The 23,582-nt window shown below is 36.7% G+C and overlaps 1 protein-coding gene across 10 annotated transcripts in view; it reads left to right on the top strand.

The window, feature by feature from the left end:
• The window catches only part of LOC105465361 (dynein axonemal heavy chain 6), a 383,399-nt gene that overhangs the window by 55,838 nt on the left and 303,979 nt on the right, over nucleotides 1-23,582 (top strand). For 9 of the 10 annotated variants that reach the window (XM_011713768.2, XM_011713766.3, XM_011713767.3 and 6 more), the window contains exons 2-4: nucleotides 2,558-2,790; nucleotides 8,965-9,138; nucleotides 12,277-12,539. In XM_011713768.2, coding sequence (XP_011712070.2) covers nucleotides 2,566-2,790; nucleotides 8,965-9,138; nucleotides 12,277-12,539 — 662 coding nt within the window. In that variant the 5' untranslated portion in view covers nucleotides 2,558-2,565. Of the gene's footprint in view, nucleotides 1-1,188; nucleotides 1,344-2,557; nucleotides 2,791-8,964; nucleotides 9,139-12,276; nucleotides 12,540-23,582 lie in introns of those variants that run through there. The other variant, XM_011713765.3, reaches the window with a different exon arrangement.

Here is a 23,582-nt window from a genome sequence, read left to right on the forward strand (position 1 = left end):
TGAAGTTTTTCTGAATTTTTAAAATTTTTTCTAAACTGACTTTACTCTCTTGCTGTCTCCAGTTTCCCATTAGGGATTGGGAGATCTGCATTCTAGTTTTGTCTGTGGCACAACTCGCTGCCTGACCTAAAGTACTTGCCTCCTCTGGGCTTCAGTCCCTTATTAATCAAATGGGGGAGTAGGATTATGTGACCTGTAATCTCCATTTTAGCTCCATCTATGATTTAGAGAATCATACCAGCATATCAAATACTACCTGAATATGTTAAGATTGAGAAGATGCAGGCTGTGAGTACAATAATGTAAAGAACTTCACATACAGCAAGAAACAAATATCAAGGTAACAAAGAGCAACCAAAAAGAGCAAAAGAAAATTATGTGTTCCAGTGGTGATTATGTCATTTTGGAGACAAGGTTGAAAACCAGAGCTCGGTCATGTGGTGTAAGGATTCGTCAAGGCAGGTGAAAGGATTTCTTCCGCTGATCAGTAACTGGGATAAGGCATCCTGAGTAAGCAACGGGCCCTGGCCTTCGATGGGATCACTCCATACAACATTAGCAACAGTCATTTGGGAACTTAAGTGAGATTAAACGCCAGAAAAAGATCCAGGGTCTGCTTTGGTAGAAAGGGCACGGGAACCAAGTAATACGGGCTCATCCTATGCCTGACACCTAGGATACCTTCCAAGTGGAAAAGAACATTAGTTGGAAGGCCACAGTGGAGTTTCAGGGAAGAGGAGGCCACATTTCTTGAGCCTTAGGACACTCAGGAGGAAGTCGGCGGGTCGGGCAGGGATGCAGAGTGGTTGCTCCCTTGGAGAATGGGACTTCATTTGTCTACACAACGCACATTCCTCTCCTGAAATTCTCGACTCTTTCGGATAAATTTCTGTTAAAGTGAACGTCAAGTCAGTCTTCAGGCTCTTGAAGGAAAACAGAAAAGAGATTCCTGTAAGAGGCTGAGATGGGTGTGAGTGGTCGATAAGCAATGAAACAAACAATTAACCACCTCCTTTGGCTGCTCTGCCTACACCTCCTGGCACAGTACTCAATTCCCAGCGCAGAGGAGGAACCAGTCTGTGCGGAGTCTCCAACAATCAGCGACGTAGGAAATGTTTCCGAGACACTAATTGGCTCGATTGCCTGGAGCGCTCCTGGACCGAAAGCTGTGACTGGTTGAGGCGTTGCCTGGCGACGTGTTACTCAGTGGCGCAGTATGTCGGTAGAGGCCCGCTGGTTGCTACGCAACAGGAAACATTCCGCGCTACCGAATGCTTTCTACTCCAAGACCAGGCATTGCTCTCTCTGGAGACCCTCGGCGTTGGTTGCTCTATTCTGACTTGGTGAGTCCTGGGAACCGACCCTCCGGGCTGGGCTCGGATTACTGGGCCAGAAACAAAGCCTGGCTTTCGGAGAATATAAAGAAAGGTTCAAAGAGGCAGAGAAAGTCAATGGAAAGGCATTTCAGTGATTGTCTCCTATCCGCCCATCATTTTAGAGGGGTGGAAAGTGAGCAATAGCGGCATCAAGAGACTTGTCCAAGATCTCACGCTGAGTGGTCAAATCTGGACCTGCGCTGTTAAATACAGTAATCATTAGACCTTGTGTGGCTAGTCTGAATTGAAATGTGCTCATATGTAAAAAGCACACTGGATTTTGAAGGCGTGATAGCAAAAGAGAAAATATCACTATAATTTTTATATTGTGTGTTTAAATGATTATGTTTTGGATATGGTAAATAAAACACATTATTAAAATTAATTTCACCTATTTATTTTTTAAAATGCTATTACTTGAAAATTAAAATTGCATACAAAGCTCTCATATTTCTATTGGCCAGCGCTGATCTATATAAAACCTAGGTCTGCCAATACCTGATTCAAGACCTCTTGTGCTAACACTATGTTGGAAGGAGTTTCGAAGTATCTCCACTCATGTAATGGGGTGGAAGTGTGCGTAGTGGTGCAGAGTGCAAGACCATTACAAAAGGCTCATATTTGTAGTGTTTTAGGACCTTGCTACTCAAAGTGTATGAATCAGAACCTTCATCTTAACAAGCTCTGCAAGTGATTGTCCTGCACGTTAAAGCTCCAGAAGCACTGTGTCAGAAATTAGCCCTCAATTCTTTTTTTGTCCTTTGTTTCTTCTTGAGTACCTATACTGTATTTTTCAGACTGCATTTTGAACAAGTTCCGCAGGAGATGAGAAACATTGAACTCAATACTATTTGCATTTCCTTTTGTCCTTCCAAATCTAGACCAGTGTGGTCCCCAGATGAGCAGCGGCAGCAGCATCCCCCAAGAACTTGCAAGAAATGCAAATTCCTGGGTTCCACCCTAGCTACAGGGGTTCTTGAAGCCTAGGCACAGTTTCTAATTTTTTATTCCTTTGATTCAAGTCCTCGGTTCAGGAAGACTGGGGTAACTTTGATGGGTTTTATTTGAGGGGAGTGAGCGAATTCAACTCTTTCTAGTCCTTAAGTCCCTCTCCAGTAGCCTTCTTCCCCAATCCTTTTGATCTACTTTTCATTTTCTTTTTCCTCACCTATCCTTTCCAGGAGTAAGGATGACTTCTCAGGCCACAGATAGTGAATTTGACCTGACAAATATTGAAGAGTATGCTGAAAATTCTGCACTTTCAAGACTGAATAATATAAAAGCCAAAGGAAGAGTGAGTTATGTGACATCCACAGAAAATGAATCTGATCCACAAATCCTAACATTTAGGCACATTACAAAAGCTCAAGAGAAGACAAGAAAACGACAGCAGCCTATAAAACTAGAGCCTTTGGTAAGTTCAGAAACCATTGTTTTAGCCTCTGTAGCCACAGAGGAAGTTGCAAAATTGCTTTGGAGGATGGAAGTTATTTCCAGACTCTGAATTGACCAAGAAGGAATGAAAAGCTAAAAGATAATAACTGTTTATGTAGTTGTAAATACGGTAAATATTAATTAAACAAATATTAAGTTCTAGGCACTGTTTAAGTTGAAGGATACAGTGGTGAACAAAGTTTTCAGGCAGATAAGTCCTCTCTAGGATTATGTACAATACAGATACTTAACTATGTATGCTATTAGGCACTTTTAGATATTAGGGTACCATTTAACCCTGAGAAGTTTAGTAAACATGTTATATTTAGTTATATAGTTTTATTATTTTCAAAGTACATGCCTTTGTATTTAAAAAAGTGTGTGCATGTTGAAAATACTTAATTTTTAGAAACCATTTATGCCCTTGGATAATTATAAATGCATGTAGAGAGCCATGAAAGCGAAAAAATTAAAAAGTGAAAGTTGTCCTCTCCACCTTTAGATGTTAGCTACCATAATTAGTGGAGTGCCCTTCAGACTGTTTTATGTTTATTCAAATGTTTATATTTGTATTTATAAACATAGACAGTTTTAAAGTAAGATTATACAATACATACTGATCTCCAAAGTGCTTATTTCACTTAAACATATAGAAATGTTTCTAATTCTTGCATAGAGTAGTGTCTTTTCTAACAGCTACACTGTATTTTGTTGCATAGAGGTGCCATAACATAGTACTGGTTAACTGGTCTCATATTTATGTGAGCTCAAGTAATTTCATTTTTATTTTTTGTTTTGCTTTCATTTGGTTTTGTTTATTTTGTTTTTATTTTGCTATTTCAGATAATGCTGTGTTGAATGACATTGTCTTTATACACATCAAGATACATTTCTAAAAACGGTATCTTTAGGTCATATGTACATTTTTAATTTCAAAAAACATTACCCAGTTGCCCTCTAGAAATTTACCTTTTCACCTACAGTGTATGAGAGGGCCTGTTTGCCCACATCTTTGCTTGGTGCTATCTTTTTTTTTTTTTTTTTTTTTTTTTTTGCTACACTGATATGTTAAAAATGGCATCACATTGTTGTTATAATTTGCATCTTATTAATGAAGTTAGGTGTATTTTCATTTTTCATCACCACATATATTACTTATTATGTGGATTATCTGTTCATAACCTTTGTCCACTTTAAAATTAAGTTGTCTTGGGCCGGGCACGGTGGGTCACGCCTGTAATCCCAGCACTTTGAGAGGCCGAGGTGGGCAGATCACCTGAGGTCAGGAGTTTGAGACCAGCCTGACCAACATGGAAAAACCCTGTCTCTACTAAAAATACAAAATTAGCCAGGCGTGGTGGTGCATGCCAGTAATTCCAGCTACTCGGGAGGCTGAGGCAGGAGAATTGCTTGAACCCGGGAAGCAGAGGTTGTGGTGAGCCAAGATTGCACCATTGCACTCTAGCCTGGGCAACAAGAGTGAAACCCCATTCAAAAAAAAAAAGTTGTCTTTATCTTATTTTTAAGTTTTTAAAAATATATTATGGATATTAATCCTTATTTCATTGTTTCTCAAACTTAAGTTTGAGTACTGATTTCTCTTGAAGCAAAGCATTCTTGATCCATAGTGCCAATTTATTTTTTATTTGATGTTACTTTATGTGAAAAAACTATTACACTAGGAATTAATTCTAATTCTTAATAAACAAATTGACACCTTAAATACAAAGAAAATACAAAACCAATACAAATGGAATCAACGCAAAATGCAAGTCACCACTGTTGTTGGTTTGACACTGAACCTTCATTTGCATGGTGGATGTGGCACTGACTGCTGCCCTCTTCTTCCCCAGGGTTCAGTGTGCCTGCGCCACCACATGTTGTGTGGGACACCAAGTCCTCCTCCCCATTTTTCTCCCATGGAATTCGTGTGAAAGTTTTTACATCTATTTCTCTCCGACGTATTTGCCTTCACTTGACAAAAGTGTATCACTAACCGTTGATGATTAAAGTTGTTCAGCGTGTCACCAGTGTCATCCACTCATGTATATTAAAAGTTTGTTATGTGCCTACTCTGTGCCAGGATTTGAGCCATGCTCTGAGGAATGAACAAAGCAAATGAACAAAAATGAACAAAGCAGACAAGATTCATGTTGACATTCTAGTAATTCTAAATAAGCAGACTGAACAATTTCATCCAGTGATAGTAACTATTAAGAAAATAAGCCAAACGCATTGGCTCATGCCTGTAATCTTAGCACTTTGGAAGGCAAAGGGAGAGGGTCATTGAGCCCAGGAGGTAGAGGCTGCAGTAAGCTTTGCTTATACCACTGCACTCTAGCCTGGGTGACAGAACGAGATCATGTATCTACAAAAAAGAAAAGAAAAGAACACATGGACTGTGGTAGAGACTCAGAAGAGACTACTTTACATTGGGTGACTAGAGAGGTCTCTCTGAGAAGATGCTATCTGAACAAGTCTCAGCCAGCAGCCTGTATCAACTGCCAGACATCTGCAATTTAGGCAGAGCTCAGTGGGAACATCTTGCCTCTACTCCACTGGGCACCAGCTGAGGTATTGATGCTGTCCCCACTGAGCTCTGCCTAAATTACAGAATTTTTAGCAAAATAAATGTTAGTTTTTAAGTTGCTAAGTTTGAGGCAGTGTGTTATATACTAACAGATAATTTGCACAGTATAAATAATACATGAATAAAATAATTCATACAATATTTAAAAAAATAAGGAAAAAAGTGAAAATGACTTGAAGTTTCACCATGCAGAGAGAAAGTAACTTAATAGTCAAATGACTAATTTCACATGTGTGGGCATCTGTAGTTTGACTTCTATTTATAGAGTTGGTAGTGATGTATTTTTGTTATTGACTTCCCTCCTCTCGACTACCTTCTCCTCTCCCTTTCCCTTCCCCTTCTTCTTCTTTCTATTCTCCTCTTCCCCCCTGCTTCTTCCCCCTCCTCTTCCTTCTTCTTTTCTTCCCCCTCTCTCTCTCCCCTTACCTCTCTTTCTCCTTCTCTTTTTCTTTTCTACTCTTCTTCTTTTACATTTTTTCCTTACCTCCAAATTCCCCAGTCTCGGACTCCCTTTTCTATGCCATCTAACATTGACAAAATCTAGTATATGTCCTTTCTCACCTTTGTCCATGCTGAAACAATTTTATACAAATTTATTTGTAATTTTGTAACTTTACAAATGTATGAAACTTACATTTGTAATTGTATTTATTTGTAATATTTTCATCGTACAAATAGATACAATACTCTGCATCTGGCTTTTTACACTTAGTGGTGGCATAGCATCTGATTGTATGAATATTCCATAATTTACTGAATCATTCTCCTCTTTTGAGACATTCAGGTTGTTTTGCCAGTATTTCAAATGGTACAGTAAAATTATATTATCCTTTTGTACTGGTGCTTATATTCCTATGAGATAGGGCCCTGTGAGTGGTGTTGTGGAGTTGATGAAAAAATTACATATATGTACAATTATATTTAATTATATATTAATTTCCATATAACTATATTTAACATATAATTTTACTTAATTCACACATATTTTACCTGGAAACAAGTTTCTCAATCCAATGCACACATGTTGCCTAAATTAAATTGCATTTTCACCCTTAACCTATAGTTTACTATAATCTCTTTCAACTTTTTGTTGCCTGATCTGCATAGGTGAAACTGCACCTTCACACAGGTGCTAGTGTTTTTACCTGTAATTTTTTTAACGTTCATTTTAGGTTCAGGGATATATGTACAGATTTGTTACATAGGTAAACTGATGTCATGGGGATTTGTTGTGCAGATTATTTCATCTCCTAGGTACCAAGTGTAGTACACAATAGTTGTTTTTTCTGTTCCTCTCCCTCCTCCCACCCTCCTCCCTCAAGTAGACTCCAGTGTCAGTTGCACCTCTCTTTTTGTTCATGTGTTCTCATCATATGGCTCTCACTTATAAGTGAGAAAATGTGGTATTTGGTTTTCTGTTGCTAAGTATGATGACCTCAAGCTCCATCCGTGTTCCTGTGAGGAACGTGATCTTGTTCTTTTTTATGGCTGTGCAGTATTTCATGATGTATATATATATATCACATTTTCTTTATCCAGTCTACCAATAATGGGCATTTAGATTGATTCCATGTCTTTGCTATTGTGAGCAGTGCTGCAGTGAACATACACATGTATGTGTCTTTATGGTAGATCAATTTATATTCCTTTAGGTATATACTCAGTAGTGGGATTGCTGGCTTGAATGGGAGTTCTGCTTTTAGCTATTAGGGAATCACCACACTGCTTTCCACAATAGTTGTTATTTTTTATTTTAATTTTTTATTATTTTATTTTTCATATTACAAATAAATACATCTAGCTTTTTACACTTAGTGGTGGCACAGTATCTGATTGTATGAATACTCCATAATTTACTTTTCTATTATTTTTTATTTTTTAGTAATAGCCATTCTGACTGGTGTGAGATGTGAGATGGTATCTCATTGTGGTTTTGATTTGCATTTATCTAATGATCAGTGATATTGAGCTTTTCTTCATATGCTTGTTGGCTATGTCTATGTCTTCTTTTGAAAAGTGTCTGTTCATGTTCTTGGCCCACTTTTTAATGGGCTTGTTTTTTGTTTTTGTAGATCTGTTTACATTTATTGTAGATTCTGGATATTAGACCTTCAAAGATGCATATCTTACAAATATTTTCTTCCATTCTGTAGGTTGTTTTTTCACTCTATTGATAGTTTCTTTAGCTATGCAGAAGTTCTTAAGTTTAATTAGATCCCATTTGTTAATTTTTGATTTTGTTGCAATTGCTTTTGGTATCTTTGTCATGAAATCTTTGCCAATTCCTATGTTCAGAATGGTCTTGCCTAGTTATCTTCCAGGGATTTTATAGTTTGGGATTTTACATTTATATCTTTAATCCATCTTGAGTTAATTTTTGTATATGGCATAAGGAAAGGGCCTATTTTCAGTCCTCTGCATATGGGTAGCCAGTTATCCCAGTACCATTTATTGAATAGGGAGTCCTTTCTCTATTGCTTGTTTTTGTCAACTTTGTCAAAGATGACATGGTTGTACGTGTGCAGCCTTATTTTTGGGCTCTCTATTCTGTTCTGTTGGGCTACATGTCTGTTTTTGCACCAGTACCATGCTGTTTTGGTTACTGTAGCCCTGTAGTACAGTTTGAAGTCAGGTAACATGGTGCCTCCAGGGTTCTTCTTTATGCTTAGGATTGCCTTGGCTATTCAGGTTCGTTTTTGGTTCCATATGAATTTTAAGATATTTTTTTCTAGTTCTGTGAATAATGTCATTTGTAACTTGATAGGAATAGCCTTATATCTGTAAATTGTTTTGCACAGTATGGTGATTTTAATGATACTGATTCTTCCTATAATGGAGAGCATGGAATGTTTTTCATTTGTGTCATCTCTGATTTCTTTGAGCAGTGCTTTGTAATTTGGCTCAAAAGGGATTTTTATCTAAAACCAAATGCAATTTAACTGAAAAGTTAACTGCTGTTTACTTAATCTCAAGCCTTTTTTTCTTAACCCAGTATATAAGAGACTAGCTATTATCATAAACTCATAATGCTTAGTAACAAAAAGCCATTATAATGAATTATTCACTTTATTATATTAAAAGCTGGGGTTTTATTGCCATAATTTTCAGTTGGATAGCCTAAGATAATGCCACCTATTTTTTTAGATCTTCAATAAGTTATGGCTATGAGAAGTGATTGATGATTTGGGGAACTAATGATTTTGGTGGGAGAATTGTGCACTTCTTCCCATAGTAGCAGTATTAGTAAATGATGGGGGTTTATAATGGACAATTAGGGAGTATATGATTTCATACTTCTGAGCCTTTTCTGTTGTAATTTATTCTTGTAAGTATTCATTGATAATTTCAAGTATAAAATTAATGGAAGCTAGGTAGAAAAGTCTTACTCAAGCAATAGGCCAGAGACAGGCAATGGTGGTAGTTAACTATTAGGACTGCATCTTTGATAGGAAATTAATCCAAGGAGATCAATTTCCAACAGGAGAAAGAGTCCAAAGGTAGTGAGAAATAAAACAACTTTATATGAATGTTTAAAACATTAACATGTCTCTCTATTTCCCAAAGCCAGTGCTAAAAGTCTACCAAGATCATAAGCAGCCAGAATACATACATGAACAGAACCGACTTCAGTTAATGGCTGCCGGAATCCTTAAACCTCCAGTAAGCATAGCAAAAAAAAGTGTTGTCACATCATCTACTCAGATTCTTGAGCATCAAGATGCTGTGAAAAAAATACAGGTATAATATTAAACTACTTAATTGATTCTTTTAACTTAATTTGGTTTTGTATAGATTTGCTAACATGCTTTTAACTCATAAGAATAGAAGCAAAGTCATTTTCTATAAGGTTGCATAATGAGTTTGGGAAATACAACATTTCTTCATTCTTCCTGTTTAAGGAAAATTCTTACAATGGAAGAAAATCATAAAGGAAACTTTCAGCAACTGTATGGTGCCTTCTGACCTTCTCTTACATGGTAAAGAAGACATAATGGTATTTTGAAAGTTATTATAACTTTTTTGAAATTTTCATCACTTTTACCAAAACTGGTAATCTTTGAAGACCCTGGTGAAGGGCAATAAAATGGAGATGAAGCCAGCTAGAAAGACAATTTGTGTAGCTGGTGAGAGTTGTAGAGTGGGGAAGTTGCCTTGAAAGGCATAAAGAAATGGTAGCTCAGGGAAGAAATCACCAGAGCTTGCCTTTAAATGAATATCTCTAGATAATTAAAGAAAAAGAAAAAAAACAGTAAGGGGAGAAAATGTGAAAGGCATACCTGCAGTAAAGATACCAGTAGAGCCAAGATTTCTCTGAGCTTTTGGTTGAGAGGGTAACTTTGACAGTCACACATTTGAGTGCTGATTTGGGTCCAAGCATTGGATTAGAACTGCCAGACGTGCACAGTTGAGGACAAGATCTGTCCTCAAGGATTTCAGAGTCTAGAGGTAGGTAGGTGGACAAATGAACACTCAACACAGTGGGGTATAAGAGCTCTCCTTGGTTGTTTAAGGTACAAAATAATGAAAAACTAAATAAAAGGGACTCTTACACCTGGCCGTTGGTGGGCCAGTCAGTGAATAAAAAGCCACCTTTGGGAGTTGCACTAAGCTGAGAAGAATGAGTGGAAAGTTAATGGGATAGATAAGATGAGAGAGATTGGAGCTCGAGGAGAAAATAGATGGGCAGGAGCTTACTTTGGGTTTGGGTGAGATCATCCTGAAAGAATGAAATCATATGATGAACTAGATGGAACTATAAAGCCTCAGTTACTATGGTGTCTGTGAACGGGAGCCAGAGGGAGCTCTTTCTCCAGAAAAGATCTGAGCCAGGAAAGATGTAATTGCCTGTAAATTAATTCATTTGGCATAAAGAGTGCTTCAAAAATTTGAATTTAAAGAAAAGGAGAGAATATGTGTAGACATCTGGGATAAAAGTGGGGCTGAAAAGGAATCTCAGGTTGTGAGCTGTGCTTCCTGGTTGTAGCTGTCACTCAGTGAAGAACTCAGTAAAGAGTTAGGAATTAAAGAGAGATATGGAAAAGGGGATGTGTTACATAAAATAAGAAAGGTATTTATTCTGAGAAAAAGGTAATTTTTTTCAGAAATTGATTTATCAGAATGAGTTTCAAATAGAAATGCAACAAGGAGGATTTCCTGGGAGATAAAGGAAGGCAGGCAGGAAAGGAAGTTGGAGGCCTCTGTTAATTAAGGAAGAAATTGACTTATCAAACTGGACTGAGCATCCATCAGAGAAGAGTACTACATTGTACAGTTTATGAATAAATGCTTTCTTTATTTCCCACCCCCAAATCTGAACCTATGTTACTGCTGAAGACGTAAATCACATTTTCCCACTGAGTTACATAATGAGAAACTAGGGCTCAGAGGAAAATATGTAACCCTGTTATGGAAGAAGTCTTCCACTTAGAATGCGATAAGACTTTTTAAAGATTAGAACAAATAAAATCAATACATTTTTCTGTTAAAACAGTAACACTTTAGTCTCATAAAAATACTCAAGTGGACTAGCCCTTGTTGAAACATTGAGATAAGGTGATGTGTGTTTTCTCTGGTTCAGGTTTGGCCTATTCATTCTTAGAAGAAAACAATGTTATTGCTGTCGTCCCTAGCCAAGAAGTCAAAGACACACATTTTACCTTTTAAGTTCAAAGATGTGTTTCCTTCAGCTCTGAACTTGTTAGGCTTCTGTCAAACTGCTATTGAACAGGGTATATTTAATCAGAGTTGGGGTATAATGTTCCCTGTGAGTACAAATTTTCTAGAGAAGTCGTTCCACAGAGCTTGTAGTAATAAATCCCTGCAGAAATGGCAGCCTCTGCCAGCTATGTTAATAGGCAATAAAATACTCATGCGTATATTTACAGTAGTTATTCAACAAAGCAGGTCTACTATGGTGACTCTTATCTTAAAGCCAGTTACTCCCATACGGTCAGAGAGGCAAGGTGATGACCTTTGGAGTTAGTGTCAAATTTCTTCAAACACAGTGATCAACCTCCTCCACGGGAGGAACAGATGTGGGTGATGCCACCTAAGTTTTTTTGGGGGGTGTGAGTGGCACTGAGAGCACAGACAGTGAAGCCCAGAGAGTAGAGCAAAGCTGGAGTGTGTAGGCATGGCACGGTGGGTGGGACTCAGCCTTGCTGCTCCAAGTGTAGTCCATGGTTAGCAGGATCCAAACCCCTGAAAGCAGGTTAGAAAGGCAGAATCTCAGGTTCCACCCTAGTTGTACTGAATCAAAATCTGCATTTTAGTAAGAACCCCAGGTAATTCACTGCACATTTAAAGTTTGAGAAGCACTGGCCTAAAGAACAGGCAATATTAGTTGATAAAATCAGTGCTTCTCTAAGGCTATTGCATAGTGATTCTCAATACTCAATATAACCACCCCTCATATTCACAAAGAAGTAAAGTTATTATGAGTTATGATAGCAGCTGTCCAATACTTCACTCACTGAAGAGCATCAAGGCGGTCAGAACAGAGGGGGAGGTTGGGAGGAGAGGCCCTAGAAAAGATAGATGCAGAGCAACTAAGCAAGGAGGGAAGAGGGTTCCCATGGACATCAAAGACCTGGTAATATTTTGATGCAATAAACATTGAGTTAAAGGAGAGGAGAAGGCAATGGAAGCTGAAACTGGGACTGCTTTGTGGAAAAAGAATGGGTGTCTGGATAGGGAGTCCTGAGAAGGAATATGACTGCCTAACAATAGTTTGAAAATTTTCAGTGCCAAAATGCTTGCCTTTGAGCTCTAGACATCTCATGCAATATGGCAATTAGTCCTTGAAGGTAATATTTTGTCACTCTTGTGTGTGTGCAAAGACTCATATTTTGTTTTTCAAAAATTGGCTTTGTTTAGATTCATCAGCCCTATGTTGAGGTGTTCTCTCCCTCTCCTCCTAAACTGCCACGTACCGGTACTGGAAAAAGAGGTCTCTTCGGGACTAGGTCTTCAGCTTACCCTAAGTACACTTTCCACGACCGAGAAGAAGTAGTTAAAGCCAACATTCGTGATCCCTTGCAAATCATTAAAATAATACGTGAAAATGAACATCTTGGATTTCTTTATATGATCCCTGCAGTGCCAAGATCATCCATTGAATATGATACATATAATCTAAAGTGAGTTCTTTTTTATGATGCAATTTCTTTAACATAAAAATTACAAATAAGATTGCACATATTATTCATAATTGATTGGATATTAATGATAGTGATATCAAATAGAATTTTGGTTATTCAATGATAAATGAATCCTAATCACAACAATTTTATATTTTTTCATGTATTTCCCTTTATCTATTTAGAAACATTATCTATCTTATCTGCACTATTGAGCTTCTCGTATATTTATGTAACATTATGCCATATATTTTTAATCAGTATTACAAATGTATTTTTGATATTTTATGATTACTGAGGAAAGGGGATGACAATATATAAAAAGTAGATGACGCACGATTTGTTTTTCATGTTATTTCATCTTTGCTTTATAGAGTAGAAATAAGGATTGTTTAATAAAATGAGCTTGATAACTTAGGGATTCATATGGATGAATAATATACACACACTTACTTTCTCTCTGTTGTTGCCACACATTTGTTGTTGATATAATTGAAAGTCACATAATTGTGAGTCTGAAAGTTGCTTTAAAATACAGCACAACAGATAATAGTGGAACTTAAAGATGATACTGGCTTTCTTCTGTTATTTAGTTGGGCTGACAGCGGTTCTTGAGACAGTCTTTTCTTGATGGTGATAATAGTTTAGCTTCACCACCAAATTCATTGAGCTACCTTCCCCATTCACGGCTCTCTTATTCTCCCTTATTCGGCACCGTAGTTTCAATTGAGAAGGTGACACTGAGGGCAGCTCTCCTGCTGCAGAAAATGGGTAGAGAAGAAAAACTTTTTAATCAAAATTTAAAATGACAGATTTGTTGTAAATCTTAAAGAGCTTAACAGGAGTGAGCAATAACTTGTAGGAAGAACAGAAATGCTTATGAAAATGCAATCGTTCAGCAAAATTTGTTGAGCATAATCTCTGTAGCAGGAACTGTTTTACGTGCTTGAGACACATTAATAAACCATATCAAAATTGTTGCCCTCATGGAACTGACATTTTAGCAGAGGATGGCAATAATAAACCATACGTGAGTAAATTATGTAGAATACTAAAATGTGATAAGTATTGGAGGAAAAAAAATATATTTTTATGCCGTAGATACTCAGGCGAGAAAGAGACCAGGGATGATGATGAAGTGGTAAGAAATAGGTCTGCTTCTGAAAACAATTTGAAGGTGAAGCCAGTGGGATGTCTTTACAGATATTATGTAGGGTAGACAACTAGAAAGGAGTACAGGATGAGTTTAATGATCCAGTTGTCTGAGCAAGAGGGGTAGAGTTGCTACTGACTGTGAACAAAGAGGACTGGGAGTACTGGGGAAGAGGCTGTGAATTAACTGGGGTGGTCAGGGTGGGCCTCATTGAGAAGCTGTCATTTGAACAAGGACTTGATAGAGAAGAAATGAATTATGTGGTGGTGCAATTATGAGCATTCCAGGCAGCAGGAAAATGAATACAAACGTCCTGAACTGGGAGCAGACCTGGCATGCTCAAGGGGCAAAGAGGAGGCTGGTATGACTACAGTAGAGTGAACAAGAGATAAAGGATGTATCTATAGCACAAGACCTTGTTGGCTACAACAATGGAGAACCATGGAAGGATTTTGGACAGAAAAGTGTCATGATCTGATTTACATTTTTAAAGGAACCATTCTGGCTGCTGTGTGAAGAATAGGCTTTGAGGAAACAAGGGTTGAAAAAGGAAGACAAATTGAAGGCCGTAGATACTCAGGCGAGAAAGAGATCGGGGATGATGATGAAGTGGTAAGAAATAGGTCTGCTTCTGAAAACAATTTGAAGGTGAAGCCAGTGGGATGTCTTTACAGACATTATGTAGGGTAGACAACCAGAAAGGAGTACAGGATGAGTTTAATGATCCAGTTGTCTGAGCAAGAGGCATAGAGTTGCTATTGACTGTGAACCCTGAAAATCTGAGACAGTTCTCAGTTAATTTAGAAAGTTTATTTTGCCAAGATCATGGATGTGCACCCATGACACAGCCTCAGGAGGTCCTGATGACATAACATGTGGCCAAGGTAGTAGGGGCACAGCTTGGCTTTATACATTTTAGGGAGACATGAGACATCAATTAATATGTGTAAGATGTACGTGGGTTCAGTCTGGAAGAGTGGGACAACTCAAGGCCAAGATGAAAAAACTCAAAGCGAGGAGGGGGCTTCCAGGTCATAGGTAGATAAGAGACATTCCTTTGAGTTTCTGATTAGCCTTTCCAAATGAAGCAATGAGATATGCATTTATCCCAGTGAGCACAGGGGTCACTTTAAATAGAATGGGAGGCAGGTTTGCCCTTAGCAGTTCCCAGCCTGACTTTTACCTTTAGTTTAGTGATTTTGGGGCCCCAAGATTTATTTTCCTTTTACAGCTGAGGCATAGAAGACTGAATGGAGCAGAATCATCAGGGAAAAATACTTGTTTGGGTTCGGATACATTAATTTTGGGATGTCAAAAGGAGAAGAGATGGTAGACGAAGGAGAATTGGGGTAAAAAAAAGACTTTTTCCAACATGAGATAATTCATTTTTTTTAAGATGGAAGAATTAACATATAATGTAATTTAAATCCCTTCAATTAAAAAAAAAAAAAAACCCTTAATGGTATTGTCATTCCTACGACTACTTTACTCCCTTTTATAGTTCTTTGTAAGTTTTCGGTGAAGAACTTGTAGATCTTAAGTGGAAACTGATGGAAAGTGGGTTATTTGGTGATTTTAAAACATAATTCTTGATTCATATGTGAAAAATATTTTCATAGTTTTCAGGAAAAAAAAATCATCTGATAACCCAGATATCAAAGGGTGCTATTTGTGATGTTCATTTTCCACTGTGAGAAGGGCCAAATTTTGCCCCATGTAGAACTGATTCTCATCTACTTACCAGCACAAGCTAAAGTATTGAAGAGGAGACTGAAAACTGCTTTTGTTCAGTTCTGAGATTTATTTCTAGACTAATGAGCACACTTCTACTAGGGAAATTGAGTTGATGTTTTATGCTTTTTGAACTCACAGAAGTGATGCTTAATAGTAATATGTAAGGTCTTATTTGAAAAGATATTTTGGAATCATGGTTTGTTATCATTATTGCATTTTAGGGTTTGATGTTAAATTTTCCTCCCTAACTTGAACTTGAAATATCATAAACCTTGTGAGTAAAGACAATTATTTGGATGCTATGGAGTTGGCAGCAGCTAAACTGGAAGTTAAACATAGTATATACTGTGTCAACAAGATGAGGTCATGTTATACCAAACTCCTTTGAAAAGTAATGTGATAAAATAACTATAAGGCTGTGAGTTTGCTGTTGAAGAATGTCTTCACTACCCAACAAATGTGGTGAAGCTGTGGAAGCATTTTTTTATAATCTTTCAGTCTAGAGCAATAATCTGTCTCTCTGATAAGTCTATTGACTTTTTTCCAGAAAAATATGTGAACAAAATGCAAAATAATACTTCTCAGTATAGAACTGAGTAAAGGTGAAATTGAGATGTAAACTATAGAAATCATTTAAAGTTGCACTTCTTATAGCAAAAATGTTTTTGAAACAATATGTCATGCTATTGCTGAAGCACCTATGGCAAGGTATGCTTAGAGAGAAAATAGAATAAGTTATAAGTTATTTGCAAAATTCGCTTATTAACTAACTCTATGCACATCACTATAAAGTGTGCTGACAGGTATTTTGCTTTAATCACAAATGTGCAATGCAGATATCAGTGTTTGCCATAAATACAGTACGCATATGAGAAAAATATGCTTGACAATTTTTTTCCAGTTATCACTAAAAACCTGTGCTTTAGAAGAGTTTTTGCTGTGCAGAAGCTCTTTAGTTTAATGAGATCCCATTTGTCAATTTTGGCTTTTGCTGCTGTTGCTTTTGGTGTTTTAGACATGAAGTCTTTGCCCATGCCTATGTCCTGAATGGTACTACCTAGGTTTTCCTCTAGGATTTTGATGGTATTAGGTCTAACATTTAAGTCTCTAATCCATCTTGAATTAATTTTTGTATAAGGAGTAAGGAAAGGATCCAGTTTCAGCTTTCTACTTATGGCTAGCCAATTTTCCCAGCACCATTTATTAAATAGGGAATCCTTTCCCCATTTCTTGTTTCTCTCAGGTTTGTCAAAGATCAGATGGCTGTAGATGTATGGTATTATTTCTGAGGACTCTGTTCTGTTCCATTGGTCTATATCTCTGTTTTGGTACCAGTACCATGCTGTTTTGGTTACTGTAGCCTTGTAGTATAGGTTGAAGTCAGGTAGCGTGATGCCTCCAGCTTTGTTCTTTTGACTTAGGATTGTCTTGGAGATGCGGGCTCTTTCTTGGTTCCATATGAACTTTAAAGCAGTTTTTTCCAATTCTGTGAAGAAACTCATTGGTAGCTTGATGGGGATGGCATTGAATCTATAAATTACCTTGGGCAGTATGGCCATTTTCACGATATTGATTCTTCCTATCCATGAGCATGCTACCATCAGAGTGAACAGGCAACCTACAGAATGGGAGAAAATTTTTGCAATCTACTCATCTGACAAAGGGCTAATATCCAGAACCTACAAAGAACTCAAACAAATTTACAAGAAAAAAAACAAACAACCCCATCAAAAAGTGGGCAAAGGGTATGAACAGACATTTCTCAAAAGAAGACATTCATACAGCCAACAGACACATGAAAAAATGCTCATCATCACTGGCCATCAGAGAAATGCAAATCAAAACCACAATGAGATACCATCTCACACCAGTTAGAATGGCGATCATTAAAAAGTCAGGAAACAACAGGTGCTGGAGAGGATGTGGAGAAATAGGAACACTTTTACACTGTTGGTGGGATTGTAAACTAGTTCAACCATTATGGAAAACAGTATGGCGATTCCTCAAAGATCTAGAACTAGATGTACCATATGACCCAGCCATCCCATTACTGGGTATATACCCAAAGGATTATAAATTATGCTGCTATAAAGACACATGCACACGTATGTTTATTGCGGCACTATTCACAATAGCAAAGACTTGGAATCAACCCAAATGTCCATCAGTGACAGATTGGATTAAGAAAATGTGGCACATATACACCATGGAATACTATGCAGCCATCAAAAAGGATGAGTTTGTGTCCTTTGTAGGGACATGGATGCAGCTGGAAACCATCATTCTTAGCAAACTATCACAAGAACAGAAAACCAAACACCGCATGTTCTCACTCATAGGTGGGAACTGAACGATGAGATCACTTGGACTCAGGAAGGGGAACATCACACACCGGGGCCTATCATGGGGAGGGGGGAGGGGGAGGGATTGCATTGGGAGTTATACCTGATGTAAATGACGAGTTGATGGGTGCAGCACACCAACATGGCACAAGTATACATATATAACAAACCTGCACGTTATGCACATGTACCCTACAACTTAAAGTATAATAATAATAAATAAATTAAAAAAAAAAAAAAGAGTTTTTTCATTTAGTTGTGAGCAGGGATTTAGACTGCAAAAGGCATGTAGGAATCAGTAGTGTCTGAGCACTTAGCGAGAAAGGTTTGCCCTGCTCGGAGACAACATTCACATACAACAGTAAACCTCTCATTTTTGACTTAGCATTGACAGAGAGTGAAAATTGTAGATCTCCTCAAATCAAGGATACTAACTGTGCACTTTTCCATGGTCATACAGTGCACTAGCAAGTAAAAGATTTTATTTCGATCATGAAATATGCAGGAAATGAAGAGTAAGATTTAAAACATTTGTGAAACTAATAATACTAATGAAGACCATTTCTATGATTTTAGGGGGCTTGCTCAAGGGTCATGTCTTAGAGATATGTTTAATATTTTGAGTAGATAACCTATCACGTTGGTGCCAAAATATTTTGAAGATAAGAATACAACACTGGGATTTTGGGCTGACTGAATTCTAGTGTATATGACAAATGTACCTTAGGACAGATTTGGCTCTTTCCAGCCTCTTATGATTTTACTAGTTGGAGGAAAATAAAAATCACATTTAAACTCAAAAACCTGAGGAGATATTTTCAATCCAAATTTCACCAAAGAGCTGATAAGAATTTATTTGCTTCCATTTTCTAAATTGAAACACCCAGCCTTGCAGCTTTATAGCATAATGTACTTGTTGGCTTACCATCTGATTTAGTGCTAAAAGCAGACTCCAGTGAAATCATCAGAAATTCTGGATCCATAGATTGTCTAGAGGTCCAGAACTATGTGACAGAAGTTCTAGTTACATGGTCTCATTTCCAAAGAACTAAGGTTGTTAACATCTTTCAATTTTTTAAAAAAATCACAACGGGGAAAAGGAACTAGCTGTGTGTGAACCCTCATCTGTGGCTCACACTACCCGTCATTCAGGTGGCTAAAGAGAAACTTGTTATTAATTTTTTAAAATTATGGCTTATATTTATTATTTTAAAATTTGCAATGAGACCTTCCCAAAATTTACATAAAACTGATGGTCTGAGTGAGTATCAAATGCCCAGTCAGTGGTTCCAGATGCTAAGTGTTAAACACAGCTATAAAGCAAAGCTTCCCAAGATGAGAACGGCAGCCAACCAAGTGACTTCCGGTGTTAAACTTCCTGAATTCAGAAACTATTTCCATGAGTAAGACTGTGTAGCCCCCTCTGCCAGAGAGCAGCTCTGTAGTGGGAACACAACACAGCCTCTGCCACCTTCCTGTTGAACCATCCCACTGAGTTTGATTGTTACTGTAGACACTTCCTTTAGGTTTCTAAGACAAACTCAGTTTATCAGCAAAACTCTTTGTTTTGTATATGTGAGAAACACAAAGAAATCCTTGTTCAGTTTTTTTTAATTTCATTTGCTTTTTTTTTGTTTTCCTATTGACACAACATTAGGTGTTCCTAAAAAAATAAGCAATTGGATGTTTCTGATTATTTTTTCTTTTCTTTTTTTTTTTTTTTTTGAGACGGAGTCTGGCTGTGTCACCCAGGCTGGAGTACAGTGGTGCCATCTCGGCTCACTGCAAGCTCCGCCTCCCGGGTTCACGCCATTCTTCTGCCTCAGCCTCCTGAGTAGCTGGGACTACAGGCGCCCGCCACCTCCCCCGGCTAGTTTTTTGTATTTTTAGTAGAGACGGGGTTTCACCATGTTAGCCAGGATGGTCGCGATCTCCTGACCTCGTGATCCACCCGCCTCGGCCTCCCAAAGTGCTGGGATTACAGGCTTGAGCCACTGCGCCCGGCCTGATTATTTTTTCTGTCCTTTCTTTCCTCTTTTCCTCTTGTTTCGTTTTTGATGTTACCAACTGGGAAAAATCTGAAGTTTAATTGAATTTCATAATGAATTGTTTTTAAAACTTAAAAAAATTGTTTTTCAAAGCTGAATTTTCAAATTCAACTTGGGAAATGAAATGTTTAAAATGGTTCTCATGATTTTTTAGACACTGTTGTGGATTTGAACCTAAAGAAAGATTATTAAGTCGAATAGAATAACATATTAAACATTAGAAATAACATTTCTTTATTAGAAAACATATTCTAATAAAATTATCTTGGTAAAGAGCACTGTAGGCTTTTGTAATTTTCAAAGATGTTTTTGATCCTATATGAATGTAAGTAATGTTTATTTTTTAAAAAAATTTATACTTTTACGTCTTAAATTAATGAAACCTATATACCAATACTTTATATTTTCTTACCACATCCTTGAATTTTTAAAACATTTTAAATCATTTGCTGATGTTAAGGTCTACAATTCTCTTAAATGCTTTATGGTAATATGGATTTAATTTTGACAGATATTTATCTTTTTGCTCATTTATAAGGAAAATTTTCTGTTAAAGCTAGAAAACTATCAGATCTATATGGCAAACACAGCAGTCAAAAGAGATGAGAAATTAGGCAGCATAATTAAGCTTATCTCAAACTTAGATTTGTAAACTACAGTAATAGACCTGTCCTTTTGCCTAAATATCTTATTTGTATAAAAATGTTACCAGATTAATCAGTAGTGTCAAACAAGTTATTTCAACACTTTATCAGAAATATCCACCCCACCCAGAAAAGGGTTTGAACTTTTAAAAGCATTACGAGAACAAAATATGAAACGAATTTCTGTTTTTAGATTAGTATCAACTAAAGAAGCTCAAGAAGCTAGGAGTGCAAGAACACATAATATCTAACATCAGAATGAATCACTATTGTAGAATTGTGATTTTACCAGCTTGTGTGGAAGTTTTTTATACTACTTGGAACCAGAAAAGCAAGAAAAAAAAATCAATAACATTATTAGTAGACCAACATATTAGATGATATAGATAACTATAATCCAAGACATTATTAAAGTTTTATTGCAATATTTAATTGCATATTGATGAATCTATAGACATTAGTAACTGCTAGACAGCACTATTTAGAGTCTCTGAGGTGAAATGTCTGGAATAACTTTGTTTAGAAAGAAGAAAAAAAAATCTCTGGGGATTAAATATTCAAGGCAAATGAGACATTATGAAAATACTTCTTAAAAATGTTTGTTACAACCAAGGTTTACTCTGATAACACTGATATTCAAGTAATATTTTATTTGCAGAGGGACTTCCATATGTAAATGGTTTCCTAAAATTATGAATTACGAATTTTAAAATATTATCAAAATGATGTCTATGATAAAATCCAAGCTATCAACCACATAACCATTTGTTTTTAGCTTTCTACAAAAAAAATGAGAACAGAATACTATTTTTTGTTGTTTCATAGTTAAGTGCATTGGCAATCCAAAGGATGAGTTTTATCAAGAATTGGGAAGTATTTTGCAAGTGATTCAACTTTGCAGATTTAGTAAAGGTTAGTTCTTGGCTACACACCTGGGTTGCTTAATTGACATTTGACCACCTGAATAGCTTAACTGAAAAATTATAGCAGCTGCCAGGAAATATAATAACACTTACTGACAAAAATTAGGAATTGACAGCAAAAATTCAACTTGGGAAATGTAATGTTTAAAATGGTTCTCATGATTTTTTAGTTGCGGACTTGAACCTAAAGAAAGATTATTAAGTCAAATAGAATAACATCTATCTGTGTTTGAGAGAAATCTTCACCATTGTTTCTAAAAATTATTACAGGAAATGTCAACACTGCATCAAAGAAAGACGAGTAACAACTGTTAAAGTTAAAGAATGGTGGTACTTTTGGTGAATAATTTCAAGAGAACAAGTTATCCAAATTTTGGCTAGTGGAAAAGGGAGTTTTTATATATTAGAGACAAAACAATAAATAAATCATCTTCTGCCATTTGCTGCCTGCTACTTTTACAAAGTTTCTTAGGAGTGGTGACTATCAAGAACTTGGACAGATCATTCATCATGTCTTGATTAGACATGAGGTAGCTACTTCAAAAAAGTTATGGTCACAGCTGTGGTTGCTAATGAGCTAGACATAATTGGAAGTTTTATCAAATTAAATATTATATCCCTAATTTGGGATAATTATGTCCCAAATTAAAAATTATATAATCCCACATATTATGTGCATTGTGTTTAGTCATACTATATAAAGAAATTGTAATTAATGTCTTCACCAAGCCCCTGCAGTTTATATCCGTGTGCCTTATAAAATGTTATCATTGCATGGATTTTATAACATTCAAAGTTTGAGAAGCATTGTTCTAGAGGATTGTAGAATGATTTTCTCCTGCATGAGAATCTGACCTTTGGCTAACCCCACAGCTCTGTGCCCCTGACAACCTAAAAAGAGTAAAATGTTGATTGTTTATAGGCAACATTGCTTATGATAAAAATGACATCGATTAGTAAATTATAGCTGTATTGGGAGGAACTAAGAAAGAATTATAAATACCTTATGGGGAGTCATAACTTTTGACTTCCCATAATTCAGATTATGTTTTTTTTCTGAGCATGTGCCCTGGAGGAACGCTGAAATCTGTGCTTATGGGGTTATTGCAAGAGATGTTGGCTCCTGTGAGTAATAAGGCTTTTAGGCCAGAGTGGCTTTCATATCCACTCAATGTGGATCTCATCTTTTTGCATCTGAGTTGACACCTAGGGAGAAGATAGCTCCCAGGTGGCTATTAGACTGCTGCAAGGACTCCAATGGGGAAGTAGCGTCTGATGCTGCCCTGATGGCAATAAGTGGTTCCTGTCCCAGATTTTTCTGAGTAGATGAATGCCAAAAAGAAGTATATGACAGTCTTGTGAGTTTTAACATTTAGTTGGATCTAAGAAGACCCCTGGTGAGGCATATTAAAGTATTTCTTTTTCAGGCTAGTATAAAAGGACCCACTGTTGATATTAGATAATTCTCTCCCTAGTAGATGATAGATGTTTTTCATATCTATGTAACCCTTCACCTCACCGTTATTTCAATTATATAAATTAACATTTTGCTGTTTTTTGTTTTGGCCTTTGAAATACAAACTTACGTTGGTAAGGAACTGTGGGTGCTTTTATAAGGCATAGTGGGGTACTAAGTCTTTACCATGTTAATGGGTGAGTACTGCCACATGATAGTATTAACACCAACTATAGTGTATGCCAAATCTTGTTCTAAATGTTTTATATGTATTAGCTCATTTAATCTCTACAGCAACTCTTAAGGTAGGTGGGATTGATATACCCATTTTACAAATGATGAAAATCGCAGAGTTAAGTTCACGTAGCTAGTGAGTCATGGAGCTGAGATTCAGATTATTTGGATTTTAGAACTCAAGTCCTCATGCACGCCACTTAATATACTCATCCTCATAATGACAACTACTCCTGCATTTGTGTCATACACACTGTGTTAGGCATTGTGCCAAGTGCTTTCAGTACATTAGTCTTCTTTCTTCCTCATAAACATCCTATTAGAATGGCATTATCTATAGTGGAAAGATAAGAAAATTGAGGTATAGATTAACGACCTTTCTATTTGATATTGTTTTGTGATTTGAATGTAGGAAATTCAGAGTAATGTCTGATGCTCCCATCTTTCAATTCTATGATTTCATTCTCTGTGCAATGTCAAGTTTAAAGCTATTAAAATATAACAGATAG

The sequence above is a fragment of the Macaca nemestrina genome, chromosome 13, assembly GCF_043159975.1.
Source record: "Macaca nemestrina isolate mMacNem1 chromosome 13, mMacNem.hap1, whole genome shotgun sequence".
Classification (NCBI taxonomy): domain Eukaryota; kingdom Metazoa; phylum Chordata; class Mammalia; order Primates; family Cercopithecidae; genus Macaca; species Macaca nemestrina.